Source organism: Oryzias latipes, chromosome 1 (genome assembly GCF_053564925.1).
Source record: "Oryzias latipes strain Hd-rR chromosome 1, Olatipes_Hd-rR_3.1".
Lineage (NCBI taxonomy): Eukaryota > Metazoa > Chordata > Actinopteri > Beloniformes > Adrianichthyidae > Oryzias > Oryzias latipes.
In genome coordinates, this window is record NC_136237.1 from 12,285,894 (window position 1) to 12,311,472 (window position 25,579).

Genomic DNA, 25,579 nt, shown 5'->3' on the forward strand with positions numbered 1-25,579 from the left:
CGGTAGGCTCAGTCCTGATTGGCAAGAGAGATTGTAATAGAAATTTTAACCCAAACAGACTCGGACCAGTCAGTGCTTACTGACACCTTCTGGTTCCAACATAGCGACGTCCGCATCGCGAAAGAATGGCAACCAGTACCCTGGAACCAAAAGTAAGACCTTTTCTATGCAATGTCAAACTCACTCGATCCAGTTCTCATAACAGTCAATGTCGTGACTCAAGAGGACAAACATGTTGTCAAATAAGACAGAGAACCTAAGGCTAAAAATATGTTTAGTTGGAGTTAAATATTGCTGAAAATAGGAGCAAGAAAAGCATCAGCCCATTGGAAGTGAATTAGTGACATAGGCTGTCTTTTCTTTCAAAGTCTGTGTTTCTCTTTTTCTCCATTTGATGACAATAAAACCACTGATCTTGTTTTGCTTCTTTTTGTAGCTTTTTTTCCTTTGAGACGTTTTTTTAAACAATGAAATTTGTCTAAGATTTGAACATTTTCACCTGAAGCTTAGCTTCAACAAACAAAAAGGTAGAAGATAAACAACTAATGACTGCTAATAACGGATAAACTGGATTTTCCTAAAAAAAAACGGGGGTGGTTTGTAAACCAAATTATAATAAATACTAAATAATGAAAATGAAACATTGACAGTAGGGAATATGTAATAATGTTACTTTTGAGGTTATGTTTACATCCTACATTAGAAATGGCGTATATACTTGTGTTACTTCATAGTTTTAGGAAATATTTTTTCATTTCCATTGATCAAGATATAGAGCGTAGAGCATTAAACAGGTTTTATAATTTTATTTCCTATTAGGCTGCTTCTGTACTTATCAGCTTTAATCTTCGCGATATCATTATAGACAGTCCTGGTTGGCCAACGATTAACAAAATGTTCCTCTCGCTCGCCGTTCTCCTGCCTGGCGCATCTGACAAGCACGTCCCTTCCACCAATCACAGGAGACGTTCAGCATTTATTAGCCAATCGTAGCCGCTAACACCTTTTACATTGACTTCCATATATGGACCAGCCCTCCTCTTGTTGAGGTGAAGTGAGAGCGTGTGCCGTGGTGTGTGTTCTTTCAGAGGAGCCGATTCCAATGGGAGGTTTCCATTGATTGAAGCTCTGCCGCTGAATTAAAGTGGACCTATATCACTCATTATGGGGGTAAGCGCTGTAATCTCTAAGCCTGAGGAAGATTTCGTTCATTTATCAGCCGTCTCTTCCTCATTTTCATTAGCGTAACGCCATCCGCGCTGCGTATTGTTATGTGATTGGCTACTTGTCGTGACTGGCTTTGTGCTCACCCAATAGGAGAGAGCCGTGAGGTAAGTCAGACAATGAGCTTTGCGGTTGCTTTGTCAGGCTGCTCGTTATTGGTTTGTCGTCCGATCGTTTCCGCCCACACGGAGGTTCTCGTCCAATCACATCTTCCGCGTGCCGTTTCTTTATTGACGTGACTGTTGCCCAGTGAGCGCCGCGCTGCTCTCAATGCGATTGGTTCAGGAGTCCTAATTGGGCAAGTCTCAGCATTGTTTTGTAAAGGACTGAAAATGGCGGCTTTCTTCGGATGTTAAACCTGTTTCATTGGAGCAGTTTGAACAACAATGTGGAGGCTATTCTTTTAATTAAATTTAAGATTAGTACTTAATCAGTGATGTAGTTATTTTTTTTTCTGTTTAAGGATCGGACAACTCACTTTATCTGTGGGCTGTCTATAATGTTGTGAAGTTGCTGGCCAATGTAGAGATTTTTAGACGAACTGAGTAATTTTAAAGCTGGCTTGTTGGTGGAACAGCATTATGGGGGCCAACTCTCCGGTGTTTTCTGTCAAACTATGTGGCCCCCGTTCGGTTAGCGCGGCTTTGATCAGTGGGTTCAGGTTTCCACTCCGTTACTTCCACTGAGACAGAATCAATGGAGGATTTCCAGCCGCGGTGCAGCACGAGATTGGTAAGTGATGTTTACAAGTACAGCGATGGGATCAAAAATCCACCAGGGTCGCTGTGAAGTGAATGAAAACCAGGCTGACAAGTTGAAAATTATACAAATAAATAATATTTGAAACAATGGCCCAAAATTGTAAATAGGAAAAAAAAATACGTAAATGTGTATATATATATAAATACAAAGACTGCAAAATAAAAAAATCTTCAAACCAAAACTGTCACAGAATGGAAAAAATATATTTTGAACAGTCATTTTGTATTTCCAACTATTGTTTTTTGTTCTTCTCTCTGCATTATTCGTCGGGTTAGTTTCAATTCAGACTTCTTGTTGTTTAAATAGAAAACCCTATTGACTGTACACTAGAACTGGACTGAGTTCTTATGTTGGGCTTACTTCTGGCTCCAACCAAACGAAGTCTATTCAGTCACCATTTCTTCACAATATTGACGCCGCCATGTTGGAATCAGACGATGTCAGAAAGCAGTGATTGGTCTGAGTCGGCGTTTCTATAACAACCACACTCTTCACTAGTGAGCTTGTTGGAAGTCCAAACTCGCTTGATAGCCTGCTACACAAAATCTGTTAAACCCTTTGAACGTGAGACCACATCGATTTATTGGGGAATATGAATGGTCACATTATAACTTGACTAATTTGCACTGCAGCAATAACGACTGAGTAATAGCTGCTTATTTCTCACAGAAGTCTAAGGGATTTTAGCCTGTGACTTCCCTCTTCTGATGTGGCGTACAGCCGTTATAATGCGCTCCCGAAGTTTTTGTACATCAGAGGACGGATGACACAGGCAGCGCCAACGACCGACGCTGTTGCTGGTGTCACCATGACCTCTGTCACCCCATTCCAACCATATAAACCTTTGACTGCATAAGAGAACTGGACCAAGTGACCCCTCCAACAAGAAAAACCTGCTGGCTCCAAGAAGCCAAAATCCCAAAACAGTTGTTATAGTTGCCTTTTTTTAACATATTCTTGCTAGTACTGATTTTTTTTTAATGATATTTTTTTCTGTAGTGCAAGTTATCCAAGTTATAATTTGGCCAATCAGGTACCTCAATAAAAGTAGGTGGTCTCACGCCAAATGCTTGAAACGTTTGACGGATTTTTAGCCCGCTTTCAGTGGAAAGTGTTCAGACTTACAACAAGCTCGCTCATAAATGGCAACAGTGGTTTCCATAAAAACAATAACTTAGGCTAATTTGGACAAATCACTGCGTACTGACGTTGTCTGGTCATTTTCAATGGGTTATGTCACACTCACATGGTCAAGTTCTCATATACTTGTAATGCTTTGAATTGGTGATTTCTAAACGAACTGTATTGACATGAGGACACATTTTGCATTTAAACGGCAAGCATTGGATTAATTCTGACTCGTTCAGTCCTGCTTAAATTTCTTTACCACTTACTCTATACAGCGGGCGGGAACTCGGCGGCGTTACCATGATGATGGCATTTCAGACGAGGAGATTGATGGAAGGAGAATGTTTGACCTGGAAGAAAAGGTCACCAGTCAGAGGTTTACTTCTGACAAAATTCTACGTATGGAGGGTAAAGGTAGGCCGATCAATAATAAATTGGAATCCACTGTATTATTCAAGATTTTTGTTAATTTTGCATAAATGCTGTGGGTGCACACACACTAGTGATGGGTAGATGAGACCTCGTGAAGCGTTTCGGCACATTGCCCAAACTGTATTGATACAGTGTGATACTGTGTCACCTACTACTGACTCCTGCTGGACCAAAAACGTCATTGCAGGTAACCAAGTTAAGAAACTCCACTGATTTACTTAATAAATTTAATCTAAACACAATATTTGTCATTGTAGTTCCTCATTTCCATGTCTCGCTCTGTAATGCCCCAGCACTGGGGAGGTGCTTTTAAGTTTGACAGTTCTGCTGAACAAAAGCCACATTAAAGGCCCGTACACACCGGGACGAATATTCGCCAGGCGTTATTCGCCAGCGTTTTTCGCCACGTTTTTTGTGTTCACACCCAGGCGATTTTCGCGGACGATGAGCCGAGCGAACATGCAATTTCATTCCCTGACATTAGATGGCGCTTAATGTAAACAGAGATACTCCTGTACACAAGGTGGCGCTGCGCAACTTTACGCTTCTTAAAGTCGCTTTTCACTCAGAAGAAGAGAGCAAGTATTTACGCGCTTGTCAGAATTATACAAAGAAAACATGAATATTTCAAGCACCAGTAGCTCCAACTGGTGCTTGGTTCGGGGATATTTTAGAATGTCCGTCATTATTTCTTCGCGGCAGTGTAGACGCTACTTGGCGTCTATCTTCTTCGCTGGTATGTGTGCTCAGAAAGGCAGTTTTGTGTTTGAGCGCCCCCAAGTTGTGTTTTACTGTAACTTCAGAAGCTCCAGACACGTGTGCAAAAGCGCCATTCTCATTGGTCGAAAAGATTTCGACGCGACGCGTCAAAAAAAAAAACGAACCCGAGGCGTTTTTTTTTTTTTTTTTTGACGCTTTGACGCGTGGCGTTTTTTCGCGTCGGTGTGCACGCTCTCATTGGTGCCCTTTGTTTAGTCACGAGGCGTTAAAAGTCGGCGAAAATCGCCGGCGAAATTCGTCCCGGTGTGAACGGGCCTTTAACCTTCTAAACGTAAAATGATTCATTTCAAAAAAGAGTTTCAGAATCAGAATCACTTTATTGGCCAAGTACAGCGCATGTACAGGGAATTTGTCTTCAGTTACTTGTGTTCTCGTGCAAACTAGCAAGGTATAGAAAGTGTGAAGGGTAAGACAAACAAAAGGATAAATGGTAAAAAGAAGGTAGATATAAGGTAGCTGTATGAAAAAATAAACATAACTAAATAAAGAAATAAAATAAAAAATTCAAAACTACAGCAGCAGTAGTTTGTTTGTAAATCTAATTGTATTCTGCCAGATCAAGCAGAAACTGAGAGGAATGGGGGGACAAAAAGCCAAAAACACTATTAAAATGATTACAGTAAATAATTCCACAAACCCCATTAAAACACCACATTCAAAACCTTAAGTTAAGATTCAGTCAAATAAAACGTCAAATACAGGTGGGCGGGGAAAACGAGGGCGCTCAAGCACCAGAATCATTCAACAACACAGCTTTTTTGTTTCTTTACCCCCTACTCTGTTAAACTCACCGCTGGACGGATTTAGCACCCGAGTGACAGTAATGTAACCAAGAAAATCTGGAATTTTTTTAAAATGAAAATATTTTTCAAAATAAAAGATGGCTTAGACTCGTATTAAAACGAAGTAAAACCCGCCAAATTGGCGCGAAAACCGCCCAAATCAAAGTTTCTCCTCAAAATCAAAATCCCCCAATTGGGTAGAAAACCGCAGAATCTGGCAACACTGCTGGTAGACGCGCTTCCTCGTGTGGCTCATCTGTGACACACCGACACAGTGGCTGTATCGGTCACGTGACCTTTCCTGAAGCGATACACGCACCGACACAGGTTTTACGTTATGAGCTCGACACGTAAGCAGACGCGTCACTAACACACACACTTGTCTGTCAGTGGCAAAATAAGAACCTGCTGTATTATTGTGTGTTCTCCAGATTTTTCATACGAGTATGTTCAGAAGGAAGGCCTGAGGGACCCTATCGTTTTTGAGAAGCCTGCAGGTTTGGGACTCAGGTATGCTCTTTGTCTTAGAACTCAGTGAAGCACAGCTTCTTTTTCTGCCTAGAGTATATTTGGTCTAAAATGTATCCAGCTAGAGCACTAAAACATGTTCACTTCCTGTGGCTCTTCAGGATGCCAGACCTGGACTTCAGTGTCAACGATGTAAAGCTGTTTGTAGGTACGATAACGGCAGGACTTTGTTTTGAGCTATTGAAGTATCTAGCTTAGTCTCTCAGCTCAGTGGTCCCCAACCTTTGCCCCCACACCAACTGGTTTGAATTAAAACTGTACTTTTAAGAAACGCGCCCAAAAAGTTTTTGTTGCAATTTAGACATTTGAGCTTGATTTGCCTTATAAATGCCCTCCAATATCAGAGAAATTGCCACAAGAAGATGTTAAAAACGCCAAAAACATGATCTTCATTGGACTGAGTCTTTAAGCAGTGGTATTTTGCGTGGCAGCTGCGTGGATTTTGACATTTTTAGAGGCAACGCTTTCACATGATCAGGAGTCCTGGAACAGCAATGATCATATTTCTTCAAACTATCTCATGACCACATCAGCTGCCTTATCCCCAGTGGTTTGTGGCCCAGAGGTTGGGGACTTCTGCCTTCGCTGTAGTAGATAATGAGCCATTCACCCTGAAGCTCTGTGAAATAAGGCTCAGTGCCGTTTTGGTAGAACACCATGTAAATGAACATTTAGACCGAATCCGGATTCTTCCACTACCCCTCCGGCTTCTCCCCATCCTTCCAATTGGAGGGGTAGGGTTGTCCGAAATAGTTGTTTTTGGGGCTAACCCTCGTGGCGGAGGGGTGCTGGGCCTTCCACCACGAGGGTGTTTGGTGTCGCGCTGTGCCGCAAAGGAGAGGCGTTTTTCTTCACGTGGATGTGCTCTGAAGCACAGAAGTTTACATTCAAATGTAAGTCAAGACTTTTTTTAAAGTTGTAAAACTGATGCTGTGTATTTTTTTAGCGCTAGCAGCTCTGGGCTAACGTAGCTGACCGGTGGCCATTGATGACGTAGTCAAGTGGGAGTAACGTTCAAATCCGAGCACACTATTTTTCCATAACCCCCCCGTTTGCAGGCTAAATGTAGGGATAGAGAGAAGTCGTAGGGGAAGAGTTCGGATTCGGTCTTAGAAACTTTCTGCCTGCGTTTTAGCCACTTTGATGAGCTCAACATTTCAAAATTCCCATCCAAACCATTCAGGGAGCAGACGTATGATTGACGTGATGGATGTGAGCACCCAAAAGGGCACTGAGATGTCCATGGCCCAGTGGACGCGGTATTACGAGACCCCTCCCTCCCAGAGAGAGAAGCTGTATAATGTCATCAGTCTGGAGTTCAGCCACACCAAGCTGGACAGCCTAGTCCAGAGACCTACCACTGTAGGTACTTCACTTACTTTTCGCTCACAACCAGACCTCTAATCTGGCCTGTTGACAACTTTCCCTCCTTCCCTTGTGTGTGTGTGTGTGTGTGTGTTTTAGGTGGATCTTATTGATTGGGTGGACAATATGTGGCCTCGTCATCTAAAAGAGAGGCAGAGGGACTCGACAAATTCCATCAGCGACATGCAGTATCCCAAAGTTCAAAAGTAAGGTCAAGACTGACTTCCCCTGCATTTCAGAGTTCATGGTTTTAATGATTTGAACTTGAATGCACGGCACATTCAGTCATGTATACATGCAAAGTGATTGACTCATTGACCAGATGGAGCAAGCAGAGCTGTCTGAGCTAAAGTTTCTCCTGTCTGTGCTTAGATACTGTCTGATGAGCGTCCAGGGCTGCTACACTGACTTTCACATTGATTTTGGGGGCACTTCAGTCTGGTACCACATATTAAGGGGGAGTAAGGTATGCAGGCTTTCCCCCGAAAGGCTCCAACCAGCACTGTGCTAGAGCCTGAACAAACAACTGTGTGTTTCAGGTATTTTGGCTGATCCCACCCACCCATCCCAACTTGGAGCTGTATGAGAACTGGGTTTTGTCCGGGAAGCAAGGAGACATCTTTTTGGGAGACAGAGTGTCAAATTGTCAGAGGATTGAGCTGAAACAGGGCTGGACCTTGATTATTCCATCAGGTATCACCAAGCCTGAACGTGTCTGAACACAAAGGATCACACAGCAAACACTAATGCCTGCTGCCTTCTTAGGTTGGATTCATGCTGTGTACACTCCTGTGGATTCCATGGTGTTTGGAGGAAACTTTTTGCACAGCTTTAACATTCCCATGCAGCTGAACATTTGTAACATCGAGGACAGAACACGGGTAACTCTACAACCAGAAGAGGTCCATAAAGGCACAACGTAGTCCTCACTTTTGAAAAATGATACTATGATGACAATAATATTTGATTTCAGAGAAATACTTTATGGGACAAAAAAAAATGACAAGAAAAATACAGCAAAACATCCAAAAGGGAGTGAGAAGTAAAAGCCTTCTAAATCTCCCACCAGTTCATTTTGTCATCATCAACCCCAAGAAATGTCTTCTCATGAATTATTTTAAGTTTCACCTTGTTTGTCTGCATGCCAGCTATTGAAACATTTCTGATGATGGTTACCAAACAGCGTCAGGTGTGTTTATACGGTTGTGTTTTGGTCTCCTCAGGTTCCAGTCAAGTTCCGCTATCCCTTCTTTTATGAAATGTGCTGGTACGTGTTGGAACGCTACGTCTACTGCCTGACTCGGACTTCCTACCTCACACCTGAGTTTCAGAAATACTCCCTGAGCATCGGTACGGAAACTGCCTAGCCCAGAACCTCTTGGTTTAAATGTTTCTTTGGTTTCTGTTTTCTTGGATGTATTTCAGTAAAACGCTGGAGCACCTGCTATTGATTGTCAAATCAATAGGTGATCCTTTTTTTCTGTGTAATTTGGGTCAAATGCAATAGGACTTAAGTTTTTTTGTTGTTGCCGTTTGCAACTTTCTCTTCTGCGCTTAAATACTGAAATCTATTCTTTTTTTACAGAGCCAAGTTCATAATTGTGACATTATTTTTTTAAATAGGATTAATCGGAATGAAAGGAACTTTTTATTCATTTTATGTTCATATTCTTCAGTATTTTCTTGGTCTGCCTTGGTCTTTACTTTTACCCCTTTAACATTATATTATTTTATGCTGCAAATATAATATCCAGCTCACTGGGAGCAACAAATGTAGAATAGCTAATGATGTTTTTGATGGTCTCGTGCTATCTTTCTTCACTTCTGTACTGAAGGAGGATTCGGTAGCACTGCAGTTGTTTGTAAGGAAAGCTTTGAGTTCATTGATGACAAAGCAATCAGCTGGTAAAATGAGTTGCACTGTTTTTTGTTAGGTCTTAAGAAGAGCCCATCTGGATCGAGTGAACAGGAGCAGGGTGGCAGCAAGGACCAGGAATCATTGGGACAGCAAACGAACGGCAAAGTTTGCTTGACTCCTTTGGAGCTGGAGGGGTTGTGGAACCTTCTGGGTAAACTGGAGGCACTGCCCTCTAACAAGAAGTGCATTCCAGCTGGAATTCAGAACGCCTCTGCACTTGTTACTCATATCAAGGTGCCCAACCTAATCTGGTGATGGACTGACTTCCCAGCATCCCTTCCTGCATGTTACTATTGTTGCTGCTGCTTCTCTGCAGATGCTGCTAAAGGAACATGCCAGTGATGATCCTAACCTGTCCTACACGGGAAAGCCCATCATCACCTGGCCAAAGAGGGTAAGCTGCCCTTACTATGCAGCATGCCTGCCTGTACCTGGTTCTGTTTCCCACCGGGCATGAGGCACACGTTCAAGAACACGCTAAACAGGGTTAGGGTTGTGTGAATGTGCATTTAACCCATGGTGTCGCTATCTGATAGTAACCCATGTCCACCACCTGCAGCTGGAAGAGGCTTGGAGCGAAATGTGGTTCAAATCTCGTGAATCTTCATCCAAACCATATCATCTTCAATGTAGTAAAGAAAAAAAATCTTTTCATGGATTTTTAGTTGAAGTTTTAATCAAGCTTTGCAAATGAACCGGATCCAACAGTTAGTACCTCCTAGTCCATGGTTTAATCTGAGAAGGTTTTGAAAACTACAGGTGAAAAGTTTTCAGATTTTTTTAGTAATTTCTTATCCTCTTTACAGAGGTAACTTTTTTTTTTAATTGTACTGCAGATTCTTTCTGTTTTCTCTCAGCTATCTTTCAGGATTCAAATTAGTAGAAATGCCACAAAAGAACACCTTTTTTTTTTTTTACCGTGCATTTTTAGCAAGTCTTTTTTACACATCAGAGTTATCTGCTTATTTTTCCTCAATTAAAATGTATGCATACATTTAGCTTGTGCTTCATGTCTGTCAATAAACATTAGTTTCCGGGGTCTTTAAAGAGGGAATAAAATGAGTTACACAAACCATTTAAAATAACTTGCATAGAAAGCAGCTTGCATTATGTGTGTCAGCAACATCACAGCAACTTGTTCAAAAATCGACTATTCTCAACTAGTTCTTACATGTCAAATATTTAAAAAGCTAATTTCATAAACAAGAATAAAGATTTCAGGTGTTTTTTGTTGACGGGGAATGTCTTAGAGATTCTTCAAGTTGAAACAATATAAATGTAGAAGAATTTGATAGCAGTTTGTTGTGTTTTTTTTGCAAAAGTTATTTTCAAAGTAGGTTTTATTTATCAAGACATTCTTGGCACATTTCAAAGACACGATTAAGGTCGCCACCTTTACTCCTCTTAGTCCAACAAATTGTAAAGAATTTCAAAAATTCCAATGAAACTGCAAACTCTACTACTTCCGTGATTTCAGTGGGAAAGAAATGAGGAGAGGATAGTTTTCTAAACAACAATAGGATGAAATCTTTTTTCATTTGACAGATATTTGGAGAATGAGACCAAAATTAAATTAAAACTCTTCCTTGATATCATCAGTGGGAAGACTGAAGTCTTATTGTTCCATCCATATCTATGTAAAGACCCACTCAAATGAACATTGTGTTGTTTTTTCTCATAATGGAGGACTTGTATACAAAAAACTCAGCTTAAAATTGCATTTTGGAGGATTTCTTGATGCAGATCGTTTTGAATCAGGACCAGATGAAAAATATGTCAGTTGAAAAAGATTGTATTTGTTAATGCAGAAAATCTGTTGAGCGAGCCACAATCCCTGCTCTGCTCTATTCTGATGCATCCGCTTTCAGACAGATGGATCCATGAACGTCTTAGTTTTCCTCGTCTGAGCTGGAATGTGGTTCAAAACTGTACGTACGGCTGGAGAGCTCCAATACTGCTTGCCATTTTTGTTGCATTGTTAACATCAGGTTGGGAGTGTCAGGGCCTGTAAACTAGTGAGAGAGTGTGTAAACAGAGAGCTCTCAGCAACGGGAAGGGGGATTGGGGTTCTCTGTGCCAACAGCTCACAACTTGGAGGCAAATTTTTAATGAAAACCTGTCGCTCTTCAGAAACTGCGTTCTGGAAAACAGTTTTTTTTTGGCTAAAAACGGCACAATCATAATTAAAAGATATAAAAAATATATAAATATGTACATTAGGTACAAAGTTTACAACAGAAGTGTGCAATATGCAAAATATGAACTCTGAAAATATAAAAATGTCTGTAATTGTGTGCAGAGTGATGTGTACATGTCAGATGTGCAAAAAAACAGCAAGGAGGAAGGAAAGTGTTGACAATTTAACACTGGATAAAAACTTAAATGGGCAGAAGTATAGATATACATATATATTGTGGCAGATTTTGTCTGTGCACTTTAGAGTTGAGCATGGTTATTGCTTTGGGTAGAAGCGGTTTTTAGTCTGTTCGTTGTGCTTCTGATGCCCCTGTAGCGCCTCCCAGAGGGCATCAGATCAAACAGGTCTGTGCCAGAATGTGAGCTGTCGTTGATGATGTTCTGGGCCCTGGTGATGCAGCGTGCGGAGTAGATGTCAGTCAGGGTGGTTTTTTTCTTCCAACATGGCGGCATGCATAGGTGCATAGGTGCAGCGGCTCTCGGCGACCCATTCAGTGCTTCCTTTTCTAAAAGACCTCTGGGAATGCTTTTAGAGTAGATCAAAAGATGATCGAAGTGGGTCTCTAAATGTTGAATAGTAGAAATATAAATATTAAAACTAATAAAAGTACATTTTCAAAGTCAGCTCAAAACTTTGGTCCAAACTGTCTTTACACCTGAAATGATTCATTTTTTCTGTTTTCTGTCTCTGTCTGGCTTTTGACATAAAAATGTGTTTGGTGTGTAAATTCAGTGGAAGCTCAAGAGGGATAAAATCAACACATTGTATGTTGTAATTTCTTGTAATTGGGTGGTGAGATTTGATTGGCCTTCTCCCTTCCATTAGCCCTCGTGGTATCAGCCTCCACCCGCTCCATCTCCGCCTGCTCGGCCTAAACTGGCCTCTACGCCCATCATCCAGAGACCGCAGAAGCCTGCATCCTCCATGTCGGTGCTAAGGCGACGCAGAGTCAGGTCTGTTCTTGTGCTCCTGTACATTTTGTGGAGGAGTTGAACGGCGAACAGCTGTGTGTCTCATGGTGACGTTTGTCGTAACGTGGCGTGCTGCAGGTGTAAGCGCTGTGAGGCCTGTGTGAGACCTGAGTGTGGAGACTGCAACTTCTGCAGAGACATGAAGAAGTTTGGAGGTCCAGGGAAGCTCAAGCAGACCTGTGTGCTGCGCCAGTGTCTGTCTGTAAGTTCACTCTTCTCCTTTGGCTGCAGCAAACCAGTATTTTAGCCGTCCGTATAACTGTTGATTCATTGCTTTGTTGAGTTTTTTTTAGTTTTAAAGCATCATCTGCTTTTATCTAAAAACCATCATTTAGTATAATGAAGGACGAGTCAGTTCTGGAGCCATGTGAAGAAGTCCAAAAGCAATAGTCTTGTGCAATGCAACTAGTCAAAAGCAGCTAAATAGTTCTGCAGCAGACTAAGGATCTTATTTATTTAGTTATTAGAGCGTGGCTATGTTCATATAAATCGTGCAATGCTGGCTTTTAATGATTTGACCTGGTCCAGCCGGGCCTGCCTTTGTCTGCAGTCTGTGAGATCTGCAAGGAGCCCAACCAGGAGGAAGCCGGAGACCCGGCCCTCACTCTGATGGAGTGCTCCAACTGTGCACAGATCGTCCATCCTGCCTGCCTCACGGTATTGAAAATCAACGAAATGACAGACTCGCATGCAGACTTCAGAGCATCCTTGAGCTACAGAGCAGTATTAGAGAAACAGCCCTGCATTCTGTTTGACAATGCTCTGCAGGAGATTCCATCTCTAACTTGGAGCTCAGAAAATATGTAAGACTTTTTAACATTAAACTAATTGGGTGTGTTGTGTAACCGTGGAAGGGTCATGGTTCCCATGGAGGAAGGGCTGCCAATGACGTCCTGCTATTGCAAAGCCACACAACACAATGTCATGAAACATAGATTTCTGGATGATTCCACGGCCCAATGCAGGCGTTTTTCCTTTAATCTCAACATATCTCGACAGAAATCTTTTAGGAAAAATTCTTTTTGTTCTGGGAATATTCTGTCCCAGAGGTCAGCAACCTTCATTTTTAAACTGCGACCTGTTTTCTGACTATGGCTATTATGTTGATACATACTTTGAAACAGTAAATGAATCAGCAGCAGGAATCCTGTGGGCAGCCACTGAACGCAGCTTTTCCTTTCTTTGTGAAAAGATCCTCTCCCCTCTTGCTGTCTTCAGGGGGAGTAGTGTCAGAAGTCGATCTATCATTCCCACAAATGTTTGATGAAAAGTGCAGCAGAATGCTTTTCATTTTTAACTTGACCTCAAACGTTGCTGCTGGTGTCTGTTTTACTTCAATGATTTTGGTTAGTGTTTTCATAGGCCTCATTCCATGTTAGGATTCACAGATGTAGCTTGTGGTTCTCCAGATCAGATGAATTTGTTTTCCATTTTATTCTGCATTTTGAAAAGCTTGTGAAAATGCCATTTGTGTGTCAGTCAAACGCAGACCTCCTGTTTTTTTAATCTTTTGTTCATTCCTGTTCAGCTGTCTAACCCTCGTCTGTCTTTTTGTGGCAGATTCAGGGAGAAGGAGTGGTGAACCGAGACCTGCCCAGTTGCTGGGAATGTCCAAAATGTGTCCAGGGGATCACTGAGCAGGAGGTACTGAAACGGAGGCCTTGGGGTGTTGAATCAAAGTATTTGTTTACATCGGGGAATTGAAGCATTTACTGCAGTCCATCTATTCTCTGACTCCCTTTGGAAGTCATGGGGTTGCTGGAGCCTATCCCAGCCACTATTGGGCAAAGGCAGGATACACCCTGCATGGATCTCAGTTGCAGGCTGACATTCACCACTATTTCCAATATATTCTGACTACGCTGAGCCTTTATCTAAACACCATCTGGACATAAATGACACATCTCTTCCTCATTTTGTTTTGTTATTAAGTACAGTAGATTATTGAGTGTTGTTGCGTTGTTGTAATGTGAAGTCTACATATGTGACAAACCTCAAACTTCTTTGGCTAATAGAGTAACAATTCATTTTAACAATGATTCCATTCAATTCATAATTAGTCGTTGACGATCCCATTCATAGTCAATACTGGTTCATTCTGAACGATCCAATTCGATCCGATCCACTGATCTAAAATGGATCCAGGATATCTTCATCCAAAACTTCATCCAGTGTGACTCAGAGAGAATCACCTGGTGCTGAACAGCAGGTGAAGTTTTCCAGATTCCTTGTTCTTCTAGCAAGGTAATCAAATGTAAATTAAATATGTGAACAAACAAACGAGTAAACATGAAATGATGTCAAATCCTTTCACATTCTAGTTTCCTAAAGTTCAGCCCACTGTTGTTTTTCCACATCAAATAATCCAAAGGGAACATTCACACTGTAAGGTCACATGACTCTGCTTAATTTAGTGTTTGCACACTGGATGGATGGAATGATCAGTTTTTGCTGCATCACATGTGTTGTCTGCTGTGATGCACTTGGTCGTTTTTAGGTTTTAGTAAAGCATTTTAAATTCTAGAAGCATTCTTCTGTCTGCATTCCTTTGCCTTCAGTTCCATTTAAAAACAGCAAATCAGTCATAATATTGATTGTAATCGATTTGATATCATTTTAAAACCGTTTTCTAATGGTATAGGTCGATTTGATTAACAACTGTCCTCAGACAGATCGACCTGGTTGAATCTTAGGAATAGAAATGGATTTATTGATTAGGTTGCTTATTTGTTGCTCCACTTGTTTCTATGACAACAACTCTCACCAATCAGGAGTAAGCTCGTTGGAAGGCCACACCCCTACCATTTGAAAGAAGGCTCAGGAGAATGTGCTTGGAATGTTCAACCTGAGACCACATGCTTTTATTCAGCCATCCGATTGGTCAGTTTATAACTTGCAATAACAAAGAAATGTCATCAAAAATTAGGATTATCAAGTACATGATAAAAAAGGTATGGGAGCAAAATTGGTTGATAGCTGCTTATTTCTCAATGGAAGTTGATGGGATTTTGGCAGGTTACTTCCTGTTTGGAACGCCAGGGGGGAGGAGTCAAGTTTTGGGGCAGACATTAATGCACCAAGTTTGCAGTAGAAGAAGATGATACATAGATGAATGTGAGTGCGTGTGTCTTTGACATCGTGTAATAATCTGAACCTTTTTTTTAATTTCTTTGAAGTCTAAGGAAGAGCGGGGCGATGGCTTTTCAGGGGTGAGTGGTTTTTATTTCCTACTCTCCAACACCTCTTCACTCTATCCCTTTGAATATGTAATGGTTCCACATTTGTTCTGTTTTTTTATGTCACAGAAGAGGAAAGCTTCATCCTTGCTGGATGCACGCATGGCCAAGATTTACAGACAGCAACTTCACAGCCGTGACGGCGAAGACTCAGCCAGCGAGGACGAATACGACGGTTCGTACAGACGAACATTTGCAGATTGGGGAGAGTTGTGTTTTCATGCTTGTTGTGATGTCTGCAGCATCTCAGAGGAGGAGGATGGTTCTGTCCACTCACGGTGGGAGCCAGTCCTCCAGAAGGGGCTTTGGGGCCTACAAGAGAGGCCTGCTGAGAGGAGCCTCCTCCCACAGAGGCAGCAGAGGGATGGTCAACTCCAGCAACCTCCTGAAACTCAGGAGGGGGGCGGGGGGGAGGGAGATGGGACGCAGAGGGAGAGGGGTGAGGCTGCGAGGAGGTTCCAGGATGCAGCGCAGAGGAGATGATTCAGACGAGTCAGAGGAGGACGACGAAGACGACGATGATGACGATGATGATGATGATGATGATGAGGAAGAAGAGGAGGAGGAGGAAGAGGAGGAAGACGCTGACAGTGATGAAAACAAAGAACGGGTTCACCGTCATCACAGGAGGCGTCGAAGGACAGACTATGATGAAGATGAAGACGATGACAGTGAGGGACAGGACTTTGACCCGGAGGAGGAAGAAATGGACACAGTGGAAGATGAAGACGGAGACGAAGAGGGAGATGAAGACCGCTGGGATTCAGACCCAGAACCCCCCGTCCTCCTGGTGTCTGACCTAAACGATGAGCTGCTAAAGGGCTCCTACCTGACTGTCACCCTGCAGCACCCGCACAAGACCAAGAAGCATTCTGGTAAGGCCAGACTGGGACCTCCTTACCGCTACAACTCACTTATTTCTGTTCAAACCCAGCCGTGTTCCATTTAAACGCCCAAAGGAAGTTTGAGCAAAGACCGGCTGCCTTCCAGCTTTACAGTGTTCTGTCCAAGAGAGTCAGAGTCGAAAAGCACCAAAAATGACCAAAACTCACTGGTAGCGAATTAGATTTTGTCTCTTCAAATCAAATCAAAACTTTATTTATAAAGCACTTTTCCTATAAAAATATAACACAAAGCGCTTTACATTAAAACCCCCAAAAAATATTAAAACAAAAATAAACGAGCACAAAAATTAAAAAATAGGGCCCCCCTCCCCGTACCTAGCCCCCCACTCCTTTCACACCTCCCACCCCCAAACTGATGGGGAAAGACACTAATGAGAAATAGACTGAGCACGAAAACAAGATGTTGGAAACGCTGATAATTGGAACCTCCCTCTCTGTGATGCTGCATAGACAGCCAAATGCAGCATCACAGGCGGGGACCGCTCCACCACAGCTAAGTGGTGATGACTCTTTGTAACCCTTGTGCTATCCTAGGCACTTTAACATTAGGAGTTGGGTCATCTAGACCCACTAGACAGTGCTCTGAACCTTTTTTCTTCAATGATTTGTGATCTTCACTGGTGTCCATGGATTACATGAAATCCTCTTCACCTTTATCCACCTTTGTCATGGTAGGGAGAACACGTCGATGTAAGGGTGGGGTCATCTGGACCCCATGAGAATAACACAAGGGTTAAAGCAAAGGTTAAGATACACATCAAATAAAGTGAACAGTTTCACAATAAAGAAAGACTAAGTATGGCAAAAGCTTCTTTACAAACAAATGTAAGACTCATTTTGCGTTTGGAACAGGAAATGTAATTCTCTGAGCGGTTTAATTTCCCACTCCGACCGTCTTTTGATCCATTTTTACAGCGTTCTCAGTGGTCTTTAAATTATTATTTTGCCGTTTTTGGGGAAAATCAAAAACCTGTGTCGCTTTCTATGACAGTTTGACATTTAAGTGGAATGAAAATGCCATATGAAGGTGTTAAAAACACCAAAAATACGGTCTTTGTGCCTGAAAACTGTTTTTTATTCACTCCTTCTGTTTTGGGTACAAAATTGAAAAAGTGCAGGAGATCTTTAACTTTTTGGAAATCGGGTTTATAGTATAGAAGCTTGTGTCAACTTTTTGGTTTATCCTTAAGTATTTGAAACAAAATATGAAGAACTTCAGCAATAGTTAACCCCAGAGCACAGTGTCTGGTAATTAAAGGGGATGGCTGGTTTATCAGTATGATAAAGTCCCCCAGTATTAATACATTCGATGCTAATGTGAAGCAATCAGTTATTGTGGGACATTTTCTTTGCACAAAGCTGCCTTTCTTTGCTTCAGAACCCGTTGGAATTCCGTTGATTGTGTTAGCAGTCAGAGAGTTGTGTTAGTTTGAAGAGTGTGTGTTATTCCCTGTTGCTGGCCACCGTCCAGCTTTTAAAGGGTTAACTAAGCAGGTTTATGTAGGTTGACTCGTCTGTTGTCATGAATTCATCTAGTCTACCCTCATTACAACTCCCCAAACAATCACAGGAGTGGTTGGAATGAATGAAACGTTTCTGTTTAGGTTCCATTGTTCCGAAGCTGGAAGCAGCTCTGGGTGTGCGGACATCGTCTGGATCCCAGCAGAGCTTCATACAGAGGAAGGCTGCTCTGTCCAAACCACTGCGCCTCCAAGCAGACAGCCCCACCCCAAGAGGACCCGGCAGGTACATCCCATCCCACACTTCCATCACTGCTATTTTCATTTAAGATGAAGTTTGGAAAAGAAAAAAAACCCCTCCGAAATTATAATGTAACTTGTTTTAAAGCCGCTGCTCTCCATGTCAGATTGGGTAGATTGTGTAAGTGCTTCCCTTCTGTAAAGTGTTGCATATCGGCGCTTCTCCACTTCAGAATCTGCTGGGATTCAGTTAATTGTGTAAACGGTTACAATATTTAAAAGATTGTCATCACTGGAGCTTAAGCTAAAGGGTTAAATCACTAACACAATGTGTTGAATGTAACTGTAATGGCATTGTAACAACTCAATCACTTACTTACTAAAAACCCAGCTGATGCTGCTGGTTACTGACGCGTAGGAGGGATTTAAAGAACTGATGGGACTTACAGAGGAAGTCAAATGGTTTTGGTGTGAATGCATTTTTCCTGCTGTCATAGTTTTGCCGTTTACAGATATGATGAAGCTAAATTGGGACCAACAGGGTTGTTGGTCTTTTTTGATCACGTTGTGTTCTAAACTCGACTCAGCTCTTTTTCAGTGAAGTGGCTTCTCTGTTGTCACGTGTTGCTTTGCAGGCCTCGTCTACGTGGTCCCCAAAGGGACAAAAGAGTTTCACAGTGGGCCTCTTCTTCAGAGGAGGAGGATGCTCCGGCTCAGCTGCCATCGTCCACCCTGTCCTCCCCGTCCCTGTTATCTCTGCCTTCGTTCAAAGACGCCGGCAGTGAGAAAGGAGGCGAGAAGGAGGTTTGGCTGTCGGTGTTTCTGTACCTGAGCAGAGCTGAGCTGCTGGCCTGCATGACTGTCTGCAAGGCCTGGTACAAATGGTACATGATCTGCTCTCACACGCGCCTGGATTTGAAGAATTATACCTCGTCTAACGTTTCCTCCTTTGCCGTCTTCTGCAGGACTTGTGACAAACGCCTGTGGAACCACATTGATGTGAGTCGCTGCAGTCCTCTCAGTAACCAGGCCTTGGCAGGCATCGTCAAACGCCAGCCAACGTCTTTGGACCTTTCCTGGACCCCTCTGGCCAGGAGGCAGCTGAATTGCTTGCTCACCAGGTTGCCAGGTAGGATCCTGGCTGAGTAAAGGTGCTCTCTGCTTCTATGCACCTCCTCACTGGCTCTGTGTTTACCAGGTCTGCGAGAGCTGAGGCTGGCGGGTCTGCCGTGGTCTTGTCTTTCCGCTCTGGTTTCACCCACTCTGCCCCAGCTGAGGCTGCTGGATCTTCGCTGGTGTGAGGGCATCAAAGATTCCCAAATGAAAGAAATCATCACCCCTCCTGGTTAGTAGAGATGCTAATATCTAAATGGTATGGTGCATTTGTGGCAAAAGGATTCAAAGTTTCGAGGCTGTTTGTTTAAAAGGGCTTCTCCCATGCAAAATCAACTTTTTGAGCTATTAAGTGGAACATAATGTTCATTCCTCACAGAAAACAACCCCAAAGCAGTATTTTGATCCATTCACACATTTCTGAGCTTTCCTCTAAAAACCTGTCCTCTGAGCACCAGCCCCTCCCAATCCACTAAAACCAGCGGGTTCTCACATTCATACATATGAAAGTGAGGAACAGCCCCCTCCAGGAAGGTTGTATGCCACTAGCCCCGCCCCCAGGCTAACAAACACACACCCACTTTCCCCATGGTGTGGAAAACGCTTTTGTAAATCTCCACAGTATGCACATCCATCTTTGCAAAAGTTGGGCTGTTGCTGACGTCATGAAACGGGCTACACCCACACGGAGCCAAAGGCGGCGCCGCAGAGATGGAGTCAGATTGCTTTGGTGTATTATTTCTACTTAATTGCTTGAAATAAACCATTTCAAATCAAATCAAATCAAATATTGGGCGACAGTGGTTCAGGCGGTTGAGCAGTTCTGCGGTCCTGTCAGTCTGTCCCAGGGCAGCTGTGGCTACATCAGTACCATCACCAGGTATGACTGAGGAGTGAATGAATAATGTAATCACTTTAGGTGTCTGGAAAAGTGCAGATAAATCTAATCTATTATTATATCACTCCCTGGTAGGTAAAGGAACTGCAAAAATACTCGTATTTCAGTCAAAAACTCTTTTTTTGGTGCGTAATTTATTCTCATATGTATATGTGTTATAAAGTTACTCTGAAAGATTTAAGAAAGCCTTTAAACATCAGGAAGTCCTAGTGGTTTGTGGAAAAGGTGATTCTAAAAGGTACACACCGGACATTTGTCCTTCTAGAAACAGTGTTTTTCAACCTTTTTTGAGCTAAGACACACTTTATCTTTGACAAAAATCCCGCGGCACACCAACATCCAAATAATTTAAGAAAGAAGAAACTCTATAGTCTGTAATGCTGTACAGTCTCTCTGCAATCTCATGTGCATTTTTGTGATAATTGTGGCAGAAACAGCTGGAAGTTGCAGCTGAGTTTTCTAAAAGTAGTTAGTCTTCAGTAATAATTTTCAACTACTGTACCCTAAATTATTTGAATTTTTTGTTGTTTTTCCTTCAGTTTATTAATATGCAATTTTATGTAACCTCACAAAAAACAAATTTATTCTTTCTAGTTAATTATTTTTTAAAGATTTTAAAGATTTAAAGAGAAAACTGTATTTTTTGAACAATATGATCACAATATGTTTGATAAATTTTACACAAAAAAAACTAACATTGTGGTTTCAAGATGTTTAACAGGGAAGACTCATTGTAGCGCAGAGATGCTGTCACTTTAACACAATGCATCATGGGAGATGTAGTGATGCCAGACAGACTCACGTCTCTGAGTTTCATTGTTTTGTTCACTTGTTCCACGGTCTGAAACCGGATTATGTGGAAATTGCACCACTAAAGACGAGCTATTTTTGGTGAAACTGACAGACTTTATGAGCAGATTCGGAACAAGGAAGTGAAGACTTTAACCACTTCTGATTGGTCAGACTGATGACGTGTGATTAAGCCTCCAAGAATGATTGGTGGAGACAGTTGAAGGGGCGGGACTTTTCCGCAAACAGCTGAAGCTGCGGCTAAATCGAGGTGCCGTCATTCTTATAAAAATGTCTTTAATAGAATCAAATAAACACAAAGAAAAAAGTCTTTTATATATATTCATATTCCTAACTACTCAGTGTTTTATCAGGGCCTGTTTCACCCAAACAGTGGTGTTCCCACTGAACCAGCAGGGACTGACTGACTTTTCTACTGTTCACTACTACTGTTGACTACTGTCATCCACCTACAGGTGGAAGAGACTTGGTGGGAAATGTCAAAGCAGTAGGAATCTCGCTCCAGGCTTTTTCTTTCACAACTCTATTCTAAATTATGAAAAATGTGGTGTCAGGCTGGACACAAACCACAATTATTCATTTCTCTATGATCAACGCTCAAACAGTTGGAACTTCGGTGAATTAAAAGGGACACCATCCATATGTCACTTCCAAATCCGAGTCCCTGATTGGTCAAAGTGGGAAATGTTTTAACCGCAGCGCGTCTTCAATGGCTGCATGTTTTTGAGCCTGAAAACTGTTGTGAACATGAGAGTTTTGACCATGAAAGTCTCAAACGCACTTTCACATGGACTTTTCACTGGCAGTGGCCGCTTGAACGTGCATTGCAGAAGGTGATGTGGACATACCTTCATGTTCAGGAGCTTTGGGTGTCTGCAGAAAGTTTGGACGTTGTAGCTTGACGGAGGGCCGTCATTTGGCATGGTGTGCATTTATGTGCAGGTCTGGAGTCGTCCCGGAGCAGGCTGAGGAACATTGAGACGCTGCGTCTATCTGGCCTGGATATCAGCGAGTCCACACTCAGGTTGCTGCAGCGCCACATGCCCCAGCTCCAAAGGTTGGACCTGGCCCACTGCAAGGACATGACAGACTCCTGCATCACCATGCTGGCAGCTGCTGGCAGCCATAGTCGCCATCATCTCACCGAACTCACGCTGGCAGGTGATCATGGCTGCTTGCGTTCCCTTTGTGTCTGAGTCAACATTCACAGTCTTTGTTGGACTTCCAATAAACGCTGGTGCATTTTAATTCAGTGTTAATCAAAATCTGAAATGAAGTAATGGACATAAGCGATGTGCATTGTGAGTACCGGGGGAAAAACACACCTCACAGTGTACATCTAAAAAAGTAGAAATCATAAAAAAGTCTTAAAATGAGGAGGTCCAGTCATAGAGTAGACTATCAGAGTGAAAAGTGGTCTAAGAGCACATTCACTCAGACTGCTTGGATTTGCTAAATGGCTGCTTTCCTTTGTTAAGCATGTGTGAACCAAATTAGCAAACCCTGTTGCTCCTTTAGTGTGAGTTTCAGTTTACTTGAGGATGTTACCAAAAATGATATAAGCACTGTGTATTCAAAGTAGACCCAACAACACAAAAGTGGACAAGCAGAACTCTTAAAGAAGTTGAAAATGTCCGAGAGGGAATGAGTCTGGAAATGTCGCTTTCCAGTGAGCGTTTTTTTTTTTTTTGCTGGTAGTTCAGTCTACTCAACTCTTCAACACTACAGATGTCACAACACACACTCTTTGGCATACCAACTCTTTCACATGATCAGCTGGTTCTGATGCAGAGAAAAGCAGCTTTTCATATCTTTTCTTTTTTTTTTTTGCACTTTCACATCTTTATTCTACGACGGAGTATTAGGGCCACCAAAAAAAAATAAAAAAAGTAAAATTACGACATTTTATCTCGTAAATTTACGAGAAAAAAGTCATAGATTAACAAGGAGAAAACACCGAAGTTGTCCGTTTATCGGAGCATCGCTTGAACTTGAAGATGAAAGATGTGGAGCCTTTTGTGAAGCTTTATTTCCAGGTTTATTATAGGTTTAAAACAAAGAGGTTCTGAGCCTTTGGCGACTCATAATCAGATTATTGTCAGTGGAGCCGGTTTTCCGGGGTTCAGTGTCAGTAAAGCGGAGTTTCATATGTAAAATAAGGAGCTCAGAGACACGTTTGGGTGCAGAGGATCGTTGCAGCCTTTATTCTCCTTTTCATTCACAAACCCTGAAGTTCATCTGTCACCTTACGTCATGAACCTGTCATCAGATCCGAACACCAATGCAGACGTAAATTTCCCGTTATATAACCAAACAACAAAGATGAATGAAAATAGTCTATTATAATAGCATTAGAACGTTGAAAATGCCAAAACAAGTGATCCTCAGACGGAAGCGTCACACAAACGTAGAGATCTTGTTTTTGGTGGAAGAAGAAAGGATTGAAGTGGAAAGCTGCAGGGAAACCGATGGCTTCATCGGGCTGCAGGGATCCTGCAAACCACCCATCAATAAATAAAACTTTAATAAATTGTAAATCAAACAAATGAGCTTCCAGATATTTGGAACGTTCAAGCCCATTCAGCTCACCTGTTCAACTGAGTTTAGTCGGTCTGCTCTGTTGCTGCGCGGCGTTCACCTGCTGCTCTGCATGCTCACTTCCACTTAATATCGTAAATTTACGAAAGTAAAATTACGAGTTTTTTTCTCATAAATTTACGACTTAAAATCTTGTAAAATTACGAGTTTTTTCTCATAAATTTACGAGTTTTTATCTCTTAAATTTACGAGATAAAAACTCGTAATTTTACTTTTTTTTTTTTTTTTTGGTGGCCATAATACTCCGTCATATTATTCTACGGTTATCTGGATAATTATTGTGCTAGTAGTAGTATGAATTGTGCAGCAATTCAGTCTATTAGGATTTGCTCTTAATGAAATTTTAGTTCTTGTTCCTTTATTTTGTTAAATAAATTCTTCCAAAAGTAATGACTGGAAAAAGGATGATCTCTGCTGAATCTAAAGATGACTGACTGTGTGATCAGGAGACAGTAAGAGGCTAACTTGACCCTTGTTTTGGTGTGCAGGTTGTAACCAGCTGACGGACAGCTGTCTGTCTTCTCTGAAGCGACTCTCCTCCCTCACACTGCTAGACCTCCGGGGCTGTCAGGGTGTGGGCAGGCGTGCCTGTGACGTCTTCATCTCTGACCTGTCTCACATTGCCCTTTACTGCATGATGGAAGAGAAGCTCATTCAGCGCCTGGACTGACTGACAGCAGTTGAGGGAACGGCGCCAGAAAAGCATCAAACGCAGAGAATGCTCAGATGTCTCCTTGGAGTGCTCATGATGTTTGGTCGGGCACCTCTATAGGAAAGGAGATGGGATTTATTTTCCTGCACCTGAACAGAAGTTGCTATGTCATGTTGTGTGTTTTGGATCTTTGATCTATGGTGAAGAAATAAAAGTATTTGTATGACATCTGCTTCCTGTTTGTGTAGCTGTACTCAAAAGTCTGAGTTTTGGTCCGTCCGTTATTAACAGATAACCGAATACATTCGTTAACGGAGTTCATCTACACTACACTACCTTTTCTCTGGATTTGATTTTAGTTTACAGTTTTTCTCAAATGCTACAACACAAAAGCCAATCCCCTAAACCAAATGGCCAGTTGTCTAAACACATTTACTAAATCTAGCCATCATTTTTCAATACCATAAACACATTTCACACGAAGACACAATTCACAAAACTATCCTCCGTTGTCATAAATCTTAACACATTTTCCTTTGCTAAAACACAAGTTGCAAAAGAACTCTGCTCATATTCTCAAATGACAGCTCATGATGCAAAATACTTGCCACAGTCAGCAATATTTTAACACAATGAACACACCTGGCGTCATTCATTACACACAACTCAAAATTGAAGACACTTGTTGATGCTGTGACCACATGTATAAAAGCAAGTTCAGAGAGGACAGTTTGATGAAGATTTCAAACAAACACAAAGGATGAAGGCAGATTCAGGGGAAGAGGAATTTCAGTCAAAGGAGGGAGAAGAGCTGGCCATGGAAGAAGAGGAGCAGGCCAACGAGAAAGAGGAGTTCAAATCACAGGAGGAAGAGGAGGCCAACAAGGGAGAGGAGGAAGTCCAGGAGGGAGAGCAAGACAAACTTGCACCATTTTTACGGACGAGATGTGAGCAACAGTCATTGACCATGGCATAATAATGGCTGAAGCTGAACAAAGTCTGGCCAAACCTTAGTAGATTCACTGTGACCACCATTCTCAGGGCTTTCAGACAGCACAACAGGTATTGTACTCTGTTGCTTTCTTTGTCACAATACAATTTTACAAGCCTGTGAAAGTAGTCTATTGGTTTCAAATCAGTTGTTACTGTATTGTAAAACATGTCAATTGACAAGACGTTTCTTTCTTTAGAGTTGAAAGAATGCCACATAGAGGTGGGAGGGTTGCCATATTCACAGCGGCACCAGAAACCCGCATTGTGGATGTGGTTCGTGAGAACAACCTCATCAGATTCCGGGAGATCAGATACAAAGTCATTGCCGATAATGTCAACTTTCAGAACATTGATGAAGTCAGCTTGGCCACAAGACAGAGTTCCCCGGCACCAAAAGATGCAGATGAAACGGGTCTATATTGTTCCCTTTGAGTGCAACTTTGCGCGACACAAAGACCTTCATTACGAGTATGTGCAAGTAAGTATACATCCATGTTCACAGTACAGTTAGTGGAGATACTGTGTTGCTCAGTAGCCTGAAGTACTTCTCGACAATACCGGATTGACTGTTGTTTTAATCACCTGTG

General features: G+C 42.1%; 1 protein-coding gene across 4 annotated transcripts; it reads left to right on the forward strand.

Moving 5' to 3' along the window:
• Positions 1–1,008: 1,008 nt before the first annotated feature.
• Positions 1,009–24,225, forward strand: kdm2aa (lysine (K)-specific demethylase 2Aa). 4 transcript variants are annotated; one of them, XM_011478734.4, is made up of 25 exons: positions 1,009–1,170; positions 3,390–3,528; positions 5,540–5,618; positions 5,738–5,784; positions 6,820–6,998; positions 7,101–7,207; positions 7,374–7,467; positions 7,541–7,694; positions 7,767–7,903; positions 8,225–8,351; positions 8,936–9,153; positions 9,236–9,313; positions 11,942–12,069; positions 12,166–12,289; positions 12,616–12,744; positions 13,648–13,731; positions 15,264–15,296; positions 15,393–15,498; positions 15,566–16,198; positions 17,833–17,974; positions 18,564–18,812; positions 18,894–19,057; positions 19,127–19,273; positions 21,692–21,910; positions 23,836–24,225. In XM_011478734.4, the coding sequence occupies exons 1-25, from the start codon at positions 1,165–1,167 to the stop codon at positions 24,015–24,017; spliced, it is 3,705 nt and encodes a 1,234-aa protein (XP_011477036.1). In that variant the 5' UTR covers positions 1,009–1,164; the 3' UTR covers positions 24,018–24,225. The 4 variants fall into 4 exon arrangements, with proteins under 4 accessions (XP_011477036.1, XP_078795125.1, XP_011477028.1 ...); XM_078938999.1 differs by having other exon boundaries at positions 7,767–7,882; XM_011478726.4 differs by lacking the exon at positions 1,009–1,170 and adding an exon at positions 1,499–1,956 and having other exon boundaries at positions 7,767–7,882.
• The last annotated feature ends 1,354 nt before the right edge of the window (positions 24,226–25,579 follow it).

Excerpts from the sequence above, each read along its gene's own strand:
- kdm2aa (XM_011478720.4), top strand. The coding sequence starts at position 1,921 with ATGGAGGATTTCCAGCCGCGGTGCAGCACGAGATTG. Across the intron at positions 12,070-12,165 it reads CTAAGGCGACGCAGAGTCAG|GTGTAAGCGCTGTGAGGCCT; the intron begins GTCTGTTCTTGT and ends GGCGTGCTGCAG. Across the intron at positions 12,290-12,615 it reads TGCTGCGCCAGTGTCTGTCT|CCGGGCCTGCCTTTGTCTGC; the intron begins GTAAGTTCACTC and ends GACCTGGTCCAG.